General features: G+C 42.9%; 1 protein-coding gene across 1 annotated transcript in view; it reads left to right on the top strand.

Moving 5' to 3' along the window:
• The window catches only part of Lrrc31 (leucine rich repeat containing 31), a 27,777-nt gene that overhangs the window by 5,123 nt on the left and 5,985 nt on the right, over positions 1 to 16,669 (top strand). The window contains 6 exon segments of the mRNA XM_008830147.1: positions 2,075 to 2,218; positions 5,244 to 5,411; positions 9,179 to 9,346; positions 9,606 to 9,773; positions 11,329 to 11,496; positions 15,245 to 15,412. Coding sequence (XP_008828369.1) covers positions 2,075 to 2,218; positions 5,244 to 5,411; positions 9,179 to 9,346; positions 9,606 to 9,773; positions 11,329 to 11,496; positions 15,245 to 15,412 — 984 coding nt within the window.

A 16,669-nucleotide genomic window follows, 5' to 3' on the forward strand; every position in this document is an offset into this window, starting at 1 on the left:
AAAGAAAAATAAAGTCTAGGGTGAGAAAGTAAGATGTAAGGCAGAAAAATATTTTATTTTTAATATTTTTATTTATATGTGCATCTGTGGGTGTGTAAGTCACGTGCATATAGGTGCGTTGGATCCCCTGGAGCTAGAGTTCCAGGTGGTTGTGAACCTACTAATGTGGTTTCTGGGAACCAAACCTGGGCCCTTTGCAGGAGCAGCAAGTGCTCTTAACCACTGAGCCATGTCTCCAGTCTGAGAAATACTTTAAAATACAAAAACCACACAGAATAAATATTTATTCTCTCTCCTACCCCAAAACACATATATACACATACAGTGGACTTTGGGGCAAATGGCTCTGAGTTAAAATTCCAGTCCTGCTTCTACTATTAAATGTTAGTCCTCTACGTTTCCAAATCTATGAAGTAGTTTAGTTGTGATATATGGCGTTAAGTTTAGACAAAATGTTCTGTATTGCTGGCAGTCAGAGACAGTAGTCCCTCCTTTCCTGGCCCTACTCAAAATTAGGGTTATCAAATAAATTACAAGCAATCATGGGACATACTCAAAATGATTCCTTGTGTGGGCTATAGAGGTGCTGGCCTTACTCCCAGCATGCGGGAGGCAGAGGCACTTGGATCTCTGAGATAGAGGTCAGCCTGGTCTATACAGTGAGTTCTAGGCCAACTGGGGCTACAGGGAGACCCTGTGTCTCTCAAAGAAACAAATAAACAAAGATTGTTTATCTGAAATCTGAATTAGCTGGGCATCATATTTTTGTTTTCTCTACATCTCACAGCTCCACCCAAAAGAAAATAACTTGGATCCAGTGGGCCATGTTAAAATTTACAAGCCCTAGTGAAGAGGGGAAATGATGGGTCGTGCTGCCCCCTACTGGTAGACTGTGGCAACACCAGCCATCCAAACAAGTGCGTCACTTGTCCAGCGGGTTTCACAGAAACCTCCAGTCACAAACACGCACGGATAAGTGGGGCTTTACTATCCCTCTAGCCCTTTATTCTAAACTTCTCCTGAAGTTCTCACTGAAAACTACATTTCTTCTTAGCTATGGTGGCTTTATACCTTTGCTTTGTGTTTTGTTTTCTTTTAAGACAGGGTCTTGCTTTACTGTCCTGGATGGCCTGGAAACTCATTATACAGACCAAACTGCCTTTAAACTCATGGCAATCCTCCTGCCTCAGTCTCCCAAGTGCTAGGATTACAGGCATGCGGCACCACACCCTACTTGCTTTATTACCTTTTTGTCAGGGTGAGTAAAAATATTTGTATATTTAGAACTTACAACTTCCTGTTGGATTTCAATGTGCTTTGCTTGTCTGTTTGAAATTGTACGTCTTCACTTAACAAAACCATGTTAATCAGTACATGAATATTTGTTTGTTCTTACAAAAGTATGTTGTATTTTATGTGTGCTGTGCTAGCACATGCAAATACACCGTGAACTGATACATAGCAGAGGCTTAATAAGGCGATTGACCTTTGTTATTATAGGGATATCATCTTGGTATATTCTTAAGAGGAACTTGGAGAGTTCATAAATAGCACCTAATGGCCAGGAGGACAAATGAAGCTCTCTGGAGGCAATCTCTGGCAGGAGTTGAGGATAGGGGTAAAACTCAGCTGCTGTGTTCTCTGGATCTGGGTTTGGCAACTGGATGGTCTAGGTCTAGGAACTGAGCAGCAAGTGTGCTCCTCTCTTCCCATGGCTGTCTGAAGCCTCTCAATAGGGACAGTCAACATCTGCCCCTCTTTACCTCATCCCTTGGTAGAGGGCTGACTACTCTTCAAACAGCAAGCTGCCCAGCAGCACAACTTAGTATTCATGCTGAGATGCTCCAGGTAGGACACAAGAGAAAATCCCCTGAGTGTCTCAGGCCCTCAAGTGCCCAGTGTCTGAGAACTTGTAGCAGGAACAGGAGCCTACGTTTTTCCCAGGTCAGCCTCTCCGGCCTTGGGAGATTTCACAAAGGAACTCGGGGCTGATTCCTGTTTCTTTTGGTGCCTTTTCATTGACAAGTACATCTTCACTGTGGCTAACAGCAAATTCCTCTTTGTTCCTCCACAGCTACGCCTCCCTGTTCAGACATGGAAATGGAATCCAGTATGGAAGAAAATGATTGGTTCCCAAAGAAGCGGGGCAAAAAGGTTGCTGACAAGTGTCTGGACCTGAATCGCAGTGGATTAACAGCAGCAGATGTGAAGGAAATGGGTCTGTATGCAGTTGACCTCCTATAGAAGAATGTGAAGTCTTTATTTTGAGAGGGGCAGGCAAAACACACACAGTGACCCATCTGGCAAGTCAAAGGTGCCTGTGTGGTTCTAGACAACCCAGAAAGCAGTGCACCACTATTTAAGCAAACAAACAAGTTAAGTAAGGGCCTGGGATGTAACTCAGTTTACTGAGTGTTTGCTTAGCATGCATGAATCCATGTGTTTACTCCCCAGCACTGCATGTGCCTGTAATTCCAGCACTCAGTAGGTGAAGCAGGAGGGTCAGACGTTTAAGGTCATCTTTGGCCATATAGCCCAGTCTGGGAGCCCTGAGCTCAACTATTGTGGAAGAAAATAACATTCTAATGAAAATCAAGTGTGATATGTTGGTTTTGCGATGATTGAAAGTTGTTGAGATTATTGTTTTGTAGCAAAAGGCACTGGTTACTTGGAGCAAATAAAAGCTTTCTGTAGCTGCTTCTTTAAAAAAAAAAAGGAAAACAAACCAAAGTTAACTGGTCCTTCCTAAAGCTTCAAAGGTTTGAGCTTAGGAAATCAATTCACTTGTTTTGTTTTTTAACCCTGAGCAATTTTACCTGCCTAGTAATCATTCCTTGCGCTTTGAGATAAATTCATTCTTGCTACAAGCTAAGCTAGGGAGCTGAGCCCTGCAAAGAATTTAAAGTTTATTATTGTGGGACAAAAGACTTCCAACAATTATCGCTTACGTCTTCTATAAACAAAAGTAACATATTGTTTGCTGCAATTCAGTGAACGTGAAGAGGGCTCCTCCCCACATCACCCTTTCTATTCTGGTTCCCAGATACCTTAAAACAGTCTTCTGAAAGGACTGTATGTGTCTTTTGATGGAGTTTTGATATCCTCAAGACTGATGCTGAGTGAGGAGTCCTTGACATTCATGAACAGCAGAAACTGAGTTCTCCCAGTGCCAGAATCTGGGAAGTCCAAGACCAATGCCATGTGCGCTGGTGTAGTTTCACTCTTTCTTTTTCTTTTTTCTGTTTTGGGAGTTTCTTTTTGTTATTTTGCTTTGGTCTTTGAGACAGGGTCTCACTATGTGGCCCTGGCTGGCCTGGAACTCACTATATAGACCAAACTGGCCTGGAATGCACAGAGACCCACCTGCCTCTGTCTCCTGAGTGCTGGGATTAAAAGCCCACCCTATTTTAATTAAGATCCACAGTACGATGGGATAGACCTCTTTAAATTTTTTAAATTACATTTATTTATTTATTATTTGTTTTCTCTTTGTGTATATGTGTGTGCATGCGTGTGAATGTCATTTTGTATAGGCGGAGGTGAGAGGACAGTTTGCAGAAGCCAGTTCTCTCCTTCTACCATGTGGAACCTCTACCATATGGATCTACCATGTGGATCAAAATTAAGTCAGGTTTGGTGAGCAAGCACCTTTACTAGGTGAGCCATCTTGCCAGCTCTGGGACAGGGCTCTTAAAAGAGAATGACAAGCCATGGCTTTCCTGTGGGATCAGAACCACTTGAGCACATGTGGTAATGCAGTCACCCAAGTCCAACCCAAACCTACCAGACCATACTGTCAAAGTGGCCCCCAGGATCCTGCATGTTAACACACCCCACGGGGAACCCTGAGGCACATTGGTTTCACAACTGACGACATTTTATCTATGGTAGCTGCATTTTCTCAATGAGATTGCAAACAGGAAGGAGGCTTGACTTCCTTTATGAATCCAAACAAAAATTGGAGTGAAAGGCACATGTTTCAAGTTAGAAAAACAAGCAAGGTGTTTCTATTTATTTATTTATTTATTTATTTATTTATTTATTTATTTATTTATTTATTGTGGAACTGGGAGTTGAACTGACTGTCTCATACATGCTAGGCAAATTCTCTATCACTGAGCTATATTCTCAGTTCATGCATCCTGTGCAGAAAGTAGCAAGGTGATTTTAAATTTCATGTGTAGTTGCAAAGAACACAGAACAAGGAAAACTGCCTTGAAAAATGAACGAAGTTTGAGGACTCACTCTCCTGATTTCAAAATGTACTATTAAGCAACAATAATCAAGACAGTATGGCAACTGCATCAGGAAGAATACACAGTCCAGGCATACATCTAGAGTCAGTCCTTCAATGCTGAGCCATCTCTCTGGTCCCTGCTTTGTAAAGTTTTGACCATGGTGAATAGGCTGCAATGACTGAAGGACTTTGCTACTGGAAGGAAAAGTTTTCACTGGAGCTTTATTTCAGAATTTTGGAGTTGGAATCACAATGCCTGAAACTTCAGAAGCCCAGCATGATGTGTCCCATGCTGCAATTTCAGCATCCAGGCCATGTTGCGGCTTTCAGTGCTTCATAACCCTACTGACCACATCCACGCTGAAGTTTTGCCGCTCCTATACAGAGATGCCCTTCAAGAATCTTTTCCACAGAGAGTCAGTCACTTTGTTTTTAACAAGCAGTGACAGTCTCGGTGGAGGCAGCCATCAAACTCTACACCCACAACACCTCTCCATCGTGGTCCATTTAAATATGAGATAGTGATGGCTGAGGTAAGAAAGGAAAGGCAAGGGGCATGCCTGTTCCCAGCAGACTTGGCTAGCAGAGCATTGCCCAGCCCTTTAGTCTGAGGATTCAATAGGAGGATGCATGTCAGAGTTTGCAAAAGAAAAAGATCAGTATGTATGTAACAGTAACTGATGCATTAACCACAGCTCGCATTACGGCCACAAGGTTAACTACAGCACAGAAAGTTCTATGGGATGGATCTTGTGGAGACTCTGTGTTTACAGAGTGCAATTATTTGTCAGAAAGAGAAAACATCCCCCAAATTAGGAACTGTAAAGGGCTCGATTTCTTTAACTGCACTGACAAGAGAGCCCCATTTTGCTGAATGTTGACATGCCTGCTGCCTGTATTTTTGTACAATGCAGAACTAAATTTTATACACATGGGCATTGAATTAAAGTTATTACAAAGCACAAATTACATGTCCAAGTCGTCACTTTCTTTTGTCCATTTCTAGATGCTTTACTGCCTTTCCTCCCGGACGTGGAAGAACTGGATATTTCCTGGAATGATTTCATCAGCGGGACCCTCCACTCAGTCATGCGACAACTCCATCTTGTCAGCAAGTTAAAAATCCTGAGGCTCAGTAGCTGCAGACTCACCACTGAGGATGTTCAAGCACTGGGTATGGTGAACACTTCTGTTAAAATATGGATTCTCTTTGTATGCTGACTTGAAGAATAAATTTAAAAAATAAAAAAGGGCTGGAGAGATAGCTCAGTTTGTAAAAGACTTGCCTTGCAAGCATGAGGACCTGAGTTTGATCTCCAGAACCCAGGAAAAAAGCTGGGTGTGGTAGCCCCTGCTTGAAATCTCAGTGCTGGGGAGGCAGAGCCAAGTGATCCCTGGGACAGACTTGCTGGCCAGCCAGCATAGCCAATCAGCAAGCTCCAGACCAATGAGAATCCACTCCCAAAAAACAAGGCAGACAGAGGTATCCAAGTAACACCTAAAGTTGTCTTCTGGTCTCCACACATATGTACACACACACATACATGAGATGAGAGAGAGAAAGAGAGAGAAAGAGAGAGAGAGAGAGAGGTGCACACACAAAAATTTAGGTGAAAATAAAAAACATTGTTCTCTTTCAGTATCTTTTCTTTTTTTCAGTTTCAGATGGCATTTAATGAGAACTTATTACATACTTGAAATATGACATATATATATATATAATCTTGTTTAATCCTTATGAAAAACTCTGGAGGCTCTGGAGGAGGTATAATATGTTTCAGAGGAATATAAATATAAATGGTTCACATAGGTAAAATGCACATAGCTAGTGAACGGTCTTGAATCCAGGGTTCAGAAGGGACACTGGGACAGATTGTCGTGGCGGAGTATGGAGTTTATTAGAAGAGATATTAATGCCATGGACAGACAGATAGACAAGCAACAATATGGCAGGACCTCTAAGCAGAGTTCAGAATCCAACACAGAGACAGACATCATGGCAGGGTTTCTGAAGAGAGGACATCAGGGGCCCATATGACAGAAGTAGAGGTTGCCTCTAAGTCCTTTCTGAGGATGTGGGAGGTATTACAGCATAAGCCTTCAGCCAGGCTCTCTGGTTCCAGGCAAGAGGCAAGGAAGGAGGTGGGAAGCAGGATGTAGCACCAGTACCCAGTTTGCTGTAAACATACTTTCTCAGGTATAGGTCCTGGCACCTGGAAGTCAGTTAGCTAGACACTCACAGACATTGTCTCTGGAGGATGGCTTTTCAACTTGACCCATCAAGGACAAACAGTCTGCATCATTCTTTGAATGGGTGATCATGGTCAAAAGTGCTCCATGACACGCTGTTATGCTGAGTGCCTGAGTAACAGCTGAAGAGCTGCTCTGTAGCCCTGCTGTGTAGCCCTGCTGTGTAGCCCTGCTCAACCGACTACCTGCTTGCATGGTTTTTAAACCAGGTATTGTAAACCTAGCTCACTCTGGGTCTCATGGCCTCATTTATACAATGGGAAGTTGGAGTAAATATGTTACGCTCTTTTTAAATTACAATACGATTCCCTCTTCTGTTTTCCTATCCTTATCTTAAAAAATTGATCAAAGCGATTTTGAACCAAACCTGACGGTTTCACTACAACCAGAGCCTCAATTAAGTTAGTTTATGTGCTAAACAAACATAAAATTTGTACAGATTCATACTATGTATCCAAATCTCTTCCAAAATGTTTGTTTCTTTATTTTGAGCATTTCCATCTCTTCAAAGATTTCTGTTAGGAAAATGCATGTCAAATATCTCCACCCTTTAGCCCCTTGGAGGTGACCCAAGAGTCTCTACCTGTTAACTGCCCTGCCACCTCAGCTGTTTTCCTGTGAGAAATGGCTTCAGACAGGAAGTGGACAACTGCTTCCTCTCTACCCTCCAGGCTGTTCGGCTGTAACAGCTGTTGGTGCCTGATAGTCTGTCATCACTTCCTCTCTGTGGTGGTTATGTCAGTGATGTCACAAGAGGCCAGTGGAGGCCAGTATATAACCCTGCCCACTCTCCCTCTAGCTGAGGAGAAACAGGTCAGGTGCTGGCTCAAATCCTAGTTCTTTTTTAACTCATTTTGTAAACATGAACAAGTAATTTAACGCTTCTGAAACTTGTTTTGAAAAATCTTTGAAATGAGGGTAACATCACCCTCAAGACTGTAGAATTGATTCCTATAAAGTGCCTACTACATTTCTGGCACACAATAGGTGCTCAGCATTTGAATTCCTTTTTTCTCTGTTCTCTCCTCCAAGTTGGTTTGCATCATCCATATATCTGACCGGGTAGCAGCTGCTTACCGTGGTGCTGAATCTCAAATTTAATATATTAATTGCTCAGATGTGAAAAGATGCTTTTGTTTCTCTTGTTTCCTGTGATTAGGCTGATCTTTTTCATGATCCTGCATCTTCAAGAAGCCAGGAAATAGGATTTCTTCCCTGGAACATAGCCACACTTCCGTTGTCCAGGACAGAGGCAGTGCTCTCCTCTCTCTGATACTTTGTGGCCCTCTCCCCAAAGTTGTTCTTTCTGGAAGAACTTCTTTATTGTCCCCAGCGTGACAGACTTCTTTATCCTCTTACCTCTTCTCAAGACGGGATACACCAGCTTCTTAACTTAGCCTGGATGGTAGACGGGGCACAGGGAGAATATGCTCTTTGTTGATAAAAGGATAAATTAGGAGGCACTTAATAGCCATCTCTCCCTTTACAGTTGCTTGTGCTGAATCGCCAGTGCACAGCCCTCTTGTACCATGGCCACAATCAATCCTGCATCGTTTTTTTGGATTTGGGGTTGGGGGCACCTCAGGGCTATGGAAAGTCACCCCAGGCTGACTAGCAATGGCCCACAAAATGGCACCTGCTCATTCCTGTTTTAAGATGTTGTAACTTGTAGGGAACATTCATTTCAGGATGGGACTCCTGGGCTACCACAACTTTAACAAATAGAATGAGTAAACAATGGTAGATGTTGTAGCCAAGTGGGACAGGGTGGCAGGAGGTTCTGGATACAGAGACTTTCCAGGGTTCTTAACTGTTCACATTAAGACTGACACTGCACACTGAGGAAGCATTCTCTCTCTCTCTCTCTCTCTCTCTCTCTCTCTCTCTCTCTCTGTCTGTCTCATATGGTATGGGAGTGTGTGCATGATATGTGTGGTACGTAGATGAGGTATGTGTGTGGCGTGCAGTGTGTGCGGTGTGTATAGTATGTGGTATACATATGTAGTGCGTCTACATACAGTGTGGTGTGTGATGTGTGTATGTAGTATATAGTTTGTGTGTTTGTGGTGTGTGCAGTGTGTGTGATATATGTGTGTGTGTTTGTATGTATGGTGGGTGGGTGTGGTATGTGTGTGTTTGTATATGTGGTGTGTGTGTGTGTGTTTCCCCCCTTAAGATGGTGAAAGTCACTAGCACTTTCACTGTTCCCTCCTCCCCTTAGCTGTTTTCCTGTGTGAAATGGTTTCAGACAGGAAGTGGCTGTGGCAGCTGTTGGTGCCTGAAGCTCTATCAATACTTCTCTGTGGTGGTCAGTTTCTTGTTTTGCCTTTCTTGCACCTGTGATCAAACTGATCCCAAGGAGAGGAGATGGGAGAAAACAGATGGACCATTACAGGCATTTACTACCACAAAACAGCCCAGGAACGCCGTCCCACTGATGGGTGGGTTGTTCACAGCTGTGGATTTGTTCCAGAGCTTTCCGGGGATGAGAATGGCTGTGCTCCCCACATGTAGGCCTCACCCTGCTGTGAGGGGCAGGAACTGGGTCCTTTTCTTCTCTCTGCTTCTCATCTGTGAACACAAGAGTCTGGCTCAGCTTCCATCCTCCCTACATAATGGCTGTCCTGGTTTGAAGGAAGCTCTGCCTTTCTGATTGTTGACCCACTGAATTCTGGGGATATTTTGTACTAGGAGCAGCTCTTGAAACAGTACCTGAACTTGAAGAACTAAACTTATCCTGGAATAGCAAAGTGGGAGGAAGCTTGCCTCAGGTTCTCCATGCATTCCAGATGGGGAGCAAGATACAAGCTCTTGAACTTGTAGACTGCGCCCTCACATCAGAGGATGGGGTGTTTGTGGGTAAGTAAAATTTGGAAAAACTTTTTCCCAGAAAGAGGATGTCTGTGATTGGAGCTGGGGCCTCTAGGTTTGCTGTGCTTCCTCTGACCTGAGCTGAAAGGAAGGCCCTCACCCTCCCCTGCCAGTTCGCCCCCCTTCTCCCACTCCCCTCTTCCTCTTCCTCTTCCTCTTCCTTGCACTGGGAGCTGCAGGAGTCACCCGCTTACCTTTCACACAGTTTTCATGGCTGTTCTTCCTGCTTGGATTTCCTCCCTTCCAGGTCACTTGCTCGCCAAGCTGCCAAGCCTTGAAGTACTTGACCTCTCCATTAACATAAACGTTGGTGGCAGTCTAAATAGTATTGCACAGGGATTAAAAAGCACGTCAGTTCTGAAAATACTGAAGTTACATTCATGTGGATTACCAAAAGAGAGTGTTAAAATATTGGGTGAGTTAGCAAATGCTGAATTTAAGATTATACATGTAAAATATAAACTATATCGTACATTGGGGTGGGTGAGATAGCCGAGCAGGTAAACTGCACACAGCCCAGTGACGTGAGTCTGATCCTTGGGACCCATGCTGGAAGGAGAGAACCAAGTCTCTAAAGTTGTGTGTGCCTATGGCACACACACACACAAAATAATTTTAAAATATATCATATAGAATATATATATGATACATTATATGATATACATATATATGTATACATATTTAAAAGCTATTAGGATATATAAATGGTAGTTATGTTAGAGAATAAAATTAGACATGAATATTCTTTATTTATTTTATTTTATTTTTTCAGTGCTAGGAATTGAACTCAGGGCCTTACTGAGAGCTAGGATTATTTATTTTTTAGCTCTTTTACAGTAACCATACATTTTCATTATTACAAAAAGAACCTTTTAAGCCAAGCTTGCTGGCATAGACCTGTAATCCTGAAGGCTGAGGAATGAAGATCACAAGGTGAAAGTCTTCCTGAGCAACAGAGTGAGTTCAAGGACAACCTGGAAAACTTGAGAACACTGTCTCAAAATTAAAAAAGGGGTAGGGCCAGGCATGGTGGCGCAAGCCTTTAGTCCCAGCACTCGGGAAGCAGAGGCAGGCAGATCTCTGTGAGTTTAAGGCCAGCCTGGTCTACAAAGTGAGTTCTAGGACATCTGGGGCTACAGAGAGACCCTGTCTCAAAAAGACCAAAAAAAAGGGGAGGGGAGAGAAGGGAGGGGAGGGGAGGGGACTCACCACTCACTTGCTGAGCTTGTGTAAGGCCCTAGATTCAACACCACACACCCAAACATCTTTCCAAATGGCTAACTCTGAAAAGGCCAGGGTATTTTAGGTATGGACTAGACATTGGGCAAAATAAAAGTTTTTACAATATTAAAACTGGAATGTTCACTGTTACTTTGAAAAACTTCAGAATTGTTTTATGGCCGGTGCTAGAAAAGAATTGGTATTGATAATAAATAAATAAATAATGGCTCTAATGGTTGTTTAAGGTGCAGCAGATACAATGGTGTCTATGGTACAAATTCAGTAGTTTATGGTGAAGATTCAGTGATGTCTGTGGTGCAGAGTCAGTAGTGTTTATGGTGAAGATTCAGAGGTGCCATCTATGGTGAAGACTGAATGGTGTCTACGGTACACATTCAAAGCTGTCTATGGTGAAGACTTATTCTTATTATAGAGAATTACATTGTATTTTTTCTGTGACTTTCTGAGCCCACAACATCCTTTACTGGCCTTGAGTAAATCCAAGGTTAAAGCATAAATCATGGCACGCAGTCACTTGTCCTTGTACGTTTCAGACCAGAACCAGTAACAATCAATTCAGATCTCAGGGAATGAAGGTGAAGTCACTGCTGGGCCCCCTGAGGCCCTGGTGATAATCTTGTTACTCTTTCTTTTGGTTGCACAGGCACTTAGCCTGCCCTCCCTTGCTGGAGGCTGTCCCACTGCTTGCAAGATGAGTTTCAGGAACCCGATTTCTGCTTGCTTTGTAGATGATGTATTTACACACTTGGATGGGCTGAGGAAACTGGATCTCTCCTGCAATAAGGAACTGGGTGGAGGTTTTGAAGATGTGCCTGCTCGGTTGGTCTTGCTGAAACATCTAGAAGTCCTCAACCTTCATCAGTGCTCGCTAACAGCAGATGACGTGGCTTCGTTGAGTACGTGTACCCTATGGAGCAAAGTCTTTTGGAACCTGGGCATATGCTTTGAAATGGGATCTTTAAGATGTGCTCTTAAATTCACTGGTCAAGTCATCAAAGTTCTATGCCTAGTGAATGTTAATGGATCTAAGTTCCTCATGAACTGTAATGGTCACCCTTGCGGGGGGCCGGGGGGGCTGTGCTTGTTTCTTGACAGTGAGGTGGTAGGTGTAGGGCTTGGCCCTGGGACTTGAGCCTTTTTGCAGCAAGTGAACTTTATTGAAAAATTCAGTAGGTTTTTATACAACACAAGGAACTGGCAGTCATGTGGTGTTTGGCAGTTACACACAAAGATTTAGGGCACAATTAGATGAGAAACAGGACATATAGCTTTTAGTTGGTGCCAGCTAAGGGCTGTTTGTAAAACAGGATGTTTGACTTTACTCAGGGTTACCTGAACATAGTAAAGTTTTAACTTTAGCACAAGAGTAAACTTTTAACCTGGCCGATTCTTTTAGCTAATGAGAGCTGAGAGTTATTTGTTCAGAACAAGGAGGTGGGCTAAAGGCTGTTGCCCAAGATGCTTTCCCTTAGAGCAAGGAGCTTAAACTTTTGACCTGGCCACATTTCTCCTGCTAGGCAGTCCTGCAGTGTTCAACAAGACAGGGATTTGAGGATGCTGTGTTCAGTATCCCTCCCTTCAGCAGAGATCATAGCCTGGACTTTAAAAGTTTCAGGTCCATCTCACCCTAGGGCATGCCATCCTGGTTTCCTACAATGAACACATCTGTAAATGGATTTGGGACTTAAAGGGGAAAATTTTAAATTTGTGTTGCTGTTTAGGACATAAATCTTAGTGTCACAAACTCAATTACACACAGGTATACAGAACACCGAAATGAAGGGTCTGAAGCTTTCAAACTACAAAGCCAGTCAAGTCACTCTGAAACAATGGAAGCTCCTGAGAAACAGCCGGGTGTGGTCCATCATGGGTATACCTTACAACTTTAGATAGCAACAGTTACTTTCCTTGCACCAACGTAGTTCCATAGTTACTACCTATAATCAATCTGTAAATGCAATTTCCCATAGCAAACAGAATAGAGATTAAGGGTGTGTTTGGTTTTTCCCACTGTGGACACAATAAACCTTCAACACATATCTAGAATCTTACCACAGCTCACCATTCAAACCTCTGTCACCCTGGTTCAGGGGCCTGATATCTTATGCCTAGGTTGTCGCAAAAGCCCAGCTGTCTTCCTGTCGTCTTCCCCACTCCCCACTGACTTCACTCAGGCCTTGTTGAGCCTATTACATATCAGGTCGCACTCTGGTCTGGGGGTCTTCACTTTTGCTCTGATAGAGGGCAACTCCAAGTTGAGGATGGTTTCAGTCCAGCACCTCCCCGTTACTCCAGTACAAGTTCCTGCACATACCTGCTTCCCAATATAGGCTTTTGAATATGCAAATGAATAGCAAATAAAAATAGCACGAATTTTAAAGTGTAATTTGGGGCAAGAAAATGGTAAAATAAGTTTTCGGGTCTTAACAAACACATTTTGGATTTGCTGAATTATTTCTCAGTCTCCTGTACCTCAGTTTGGAAAAGCAAGAAGAGTTTAAGCCTTTCATGAAGATTTTCAAGTAAAATAATCCCTCTTTGCAGTTGGCATGGAGCATCACACAGTATTTCCCTCCCCTTGCAGTCTATGGGGACACTCTTGAGTTACCAGGCCACCAGAGTCCTGTGAATGTCACGTCTTACATTGTTACTCAGGAAGATTATGGTGCTAAGGAGCCATAACCACCAGCCATTAACATCAATCAGCATAGCAGAGGGATAAACCGCCTCACCTAGGACATGAGAGGCTGGTCTTGGGAAGCTAATGGTTCTATAAGAAGTATAGAAATTGGCTGCTTAATTCAAAAGGATGAGATGAGGTGCAGCCAGCTTTCTTTTTTATTGTGTTAAATTACTCAGCATTCACTGATCTGATCTCTGCTGATAACTCCAAGGAATGGAGTTACAGATCATTTAGCCAGTAACTGTGGATTAATCTTCCAACTGTAAGAAGCACTGTGCCATGGGCTACAGAAAATTTAAACAGAGCCTCAGTGTTGACAGCAGGAAGAAAACAGTAGCTGTCCGTGTTCTGTGTGGAAATCTGAAATGCTGTGGGGATAGTTATCCCCACTGAGATCGCAAGTTTCCCCTGGCTTCTCTTCCTTTTCTTTTCCTCACCTCCCCCTCTCCTTTTACAAACATGCGTGTCTTAATGTTCCAGGTACTTACCCCCACTTTAGAGAGGTAGTCCCCCCCACACATAGAGCTTATCTTCAGTGAAGAAGGACAGAAAACACATATGAAGCAAGGCAAAGCATGCAAACATGCAAAGCAAGACAAAGCATGCAATCATGGGTGCTATCAGAAACAGGAGTGTGAACAAGAGGTTACTTGGGCTTGGGTGGCTCCGAGGCTCTGAGATGAGCCAGCTCCCAGAGCTCCCAGGACATGTGAGTCCTGCAGTGTAAGTGCAAGGAGGGTAACGGCCTGTAAGCAGGAAAGTAGCAGAAAGATGGTGAGGCAGGGCTGACCTCGGGCTGCTAAGGCTGCAGTGCTCTTACCAACGGGTGCCTGCTCTGACTGCCTCTTTCCCTTGCCTTACTACATACATTTTAAGAAAAGAATAACAGGGGCTGGAGAGATGGCTCAGCAGTTAAGAACACTGACTGTTCTTGCAGAGGACCCTGGTTCTAATCCCAGCATCCACATGGCAGCTAACAACTGTCCGTAACTCCAGTTCCAGGGGATCCGACAGCCACTTCTGTCCCCCAAGGGCATTGTACGACATGGGTGCACTTACCTACATGCAGGCAATATACGCATACACATAAAATAAATAAATAAATAAATAAAATATTTTTTAAAAAGAAAAGAATAACAGCAGACATTAATACATGTCAGGCACTACACCAAACACTTTACAGTGATCAAGTCACTGTGCTTTCCCAGTGATCCTGTGCACAGGTATGCTATGGCTGAGAAAACCAATGTTCTGAGCAGGTCTCTAATGCAAAAACACACAGTTTGTAGTTATTCTCGCTACTTTTTGTGTCTTCAGAATTGAACCTCAGGCCTGCCCACTCTAGGCAAGCACTCTATCATGTATACCCAACCCTCTTTTTTACTTAAAAAAAAACACTCTAAAAATATATTTTCTTTATTATTTTTATTTTACATATATGAGTGTATTCCCTGAATGCATGTAAGTACACCTGTGTTATGCAGAAGAGGGTATTGTTTCTTCTGGAACTGGAGTTACAGATAGTTGTTAGCCACCATGTAGGTGCTCTTAACCACTGAGCCACCTCTCCGACCCTTGCTTTTTGTTTTGAGACAGGGTCTCACTAAGTTGCTCAGGTAGGCCTTGAACTTTCCATTCACTGACCTCAGCTGCTCAAGTAGCTAGTATTATAGGTCTGGACTGCCAGGCCTGGCTAATCTTACAGTTTCAGGATTAGAACTCAGTTCTTTGTCTCTGTAGACTTTGCTTTTTTCTTCTAGCCCAAGGAGAGACTTGGGAGAAGAGAAAGAGGAAGAATACCCTGGCAGGAGGCTGATGTGGTGGTGGGGTCTGTGTAGGGCTATCAGAGAATTGTCATACTGGTGAGTACAGTGGCAGTCAGATTAGGAAGACTGGGAGCCAGGTATTCCAAGGACTCTGTGAAATGGTGCCTCAAACATGTCGAATTGATATTCCAACAGCTCAGGTTATCCCTTTACTCTCAAGCCTTCAAGAACTGGATTTGTCATCCAACAAAAAGATGGGTAGCTCTTCAGAGAACCTACTCAGCAGGCTCCGATTTTTACCTGCAGTGAAATCATTACTGATCCACAACTGTGCTTTGGAAAGTGAGACTTTCACAGCTCTGGGTAAGAGAACTGCCCAGTCACTGCCTGCCCTGGACAGTGACTCAGGGGAGAAGCCTGCTCACTCTCCCTATGCATGAGTTTCTTTCCAGGGTCCAGCTGCAGGAAAGCCATCAAGGGATAATTTCTCTTGTTTTCAGGAGGCAGAGGCAGGTGGATCTCTGTGAGTTCAAGGCCAGTCTGGTTGATGTAGTAAGTTCCAGGCCAGCTGGGCAGCTGGGACTACAGGGAGATCCTGTTTCAGCTTGGTCTACATAGTGAGTTCCAGGCTAGCTGGGGCTACAGGGAAACCTTGTTTCAAAAAGACCAAAAAAAAAATTTTTTTTTTTTTTTACTTTTTGTACTTATTTGTATGGCTGTTTAATGTCCATACCTAAAGCCCATTTTAGGTATTATCTACATTTCAGTTATTAATAAGCAAACAAGCCTCACAAAGATGGCTAGGTAAACACACACAAAATGACACGTTGTACTGCTCAATGTTCATTTAGAAAAGTTACACAAAAGAATAAATTTGGAGGCAATGCTATGCTTTATAAATATACTTCCTAGTTGGAAAATATATATTGTTTTAGAAAAAAAAATCTTGAATGACAGCTCTCAGAAAACATAGCTCTTTCTAATTCTAGCTACATAATCAAGAAAAAAATAAGCTAGCCAAATGAAATCACATCATCTGGCCTAAGTCTACCACTCAAATTAAGCTGACAGATATATTCTATACCACTTTTTAAAAAAGAACAATAGAAATTTTTATTTATTTTTATTGTTAACATCTGTACCATGAGTGGCCAAGATTTCTACCAGACAGTCTAAAGGAATAAGTAAATTCTTCTCGAACACTTACTATTCTTTGAAAGCAGAACAACATGGGGGGAAATTTCTGGTTAATTTTAGCTTTAGGAGTCAATGGAGAGTTACTGTCTTTAAAAAAAAATCTATCCAGGGCCTGGAGAGATGGCTCAGTGGTTAAGAGTACTGGCTGCTCTTGCAGAGGACCTTCAGTTCCCAGCACTCATATGGTGGTTAATAACCATCTGTAACTCCAGTTCCTGGGGAATCTGACACCCTCTTCTGACCTCTGCAGGCATTGCACGACATGGGTGCAACCTACCTACATGCAGGCAATACACTCATACACATAATATAATAAAAATAACAAAAACATTTTTTAAAAAATTATTTAAAATGCACTAGTTCTATACCTTGCCTCAGTAATTGCATGAAGTTAACACAGATACAGCTTAGTGCTCTGGAGTC

The sequence above is a fragment of the Nannospalax galili genome, unplaced genomic scaffold (assembly GCF_000622305.1).
Source record: "Nannospalax galili isolate Female #2095 unplaced genomic scaffold, S.galili_v1.0 scaffold33, whole genome shotgun sequence".
In the NCBI taxonomy this organism is placed as follows: domain Eukaryota; kingdom Metazoa; phylum Chordata; class Mammalia; order Rodentia; family Spalacidae; genus Nannospalax; species Nannospalax galili.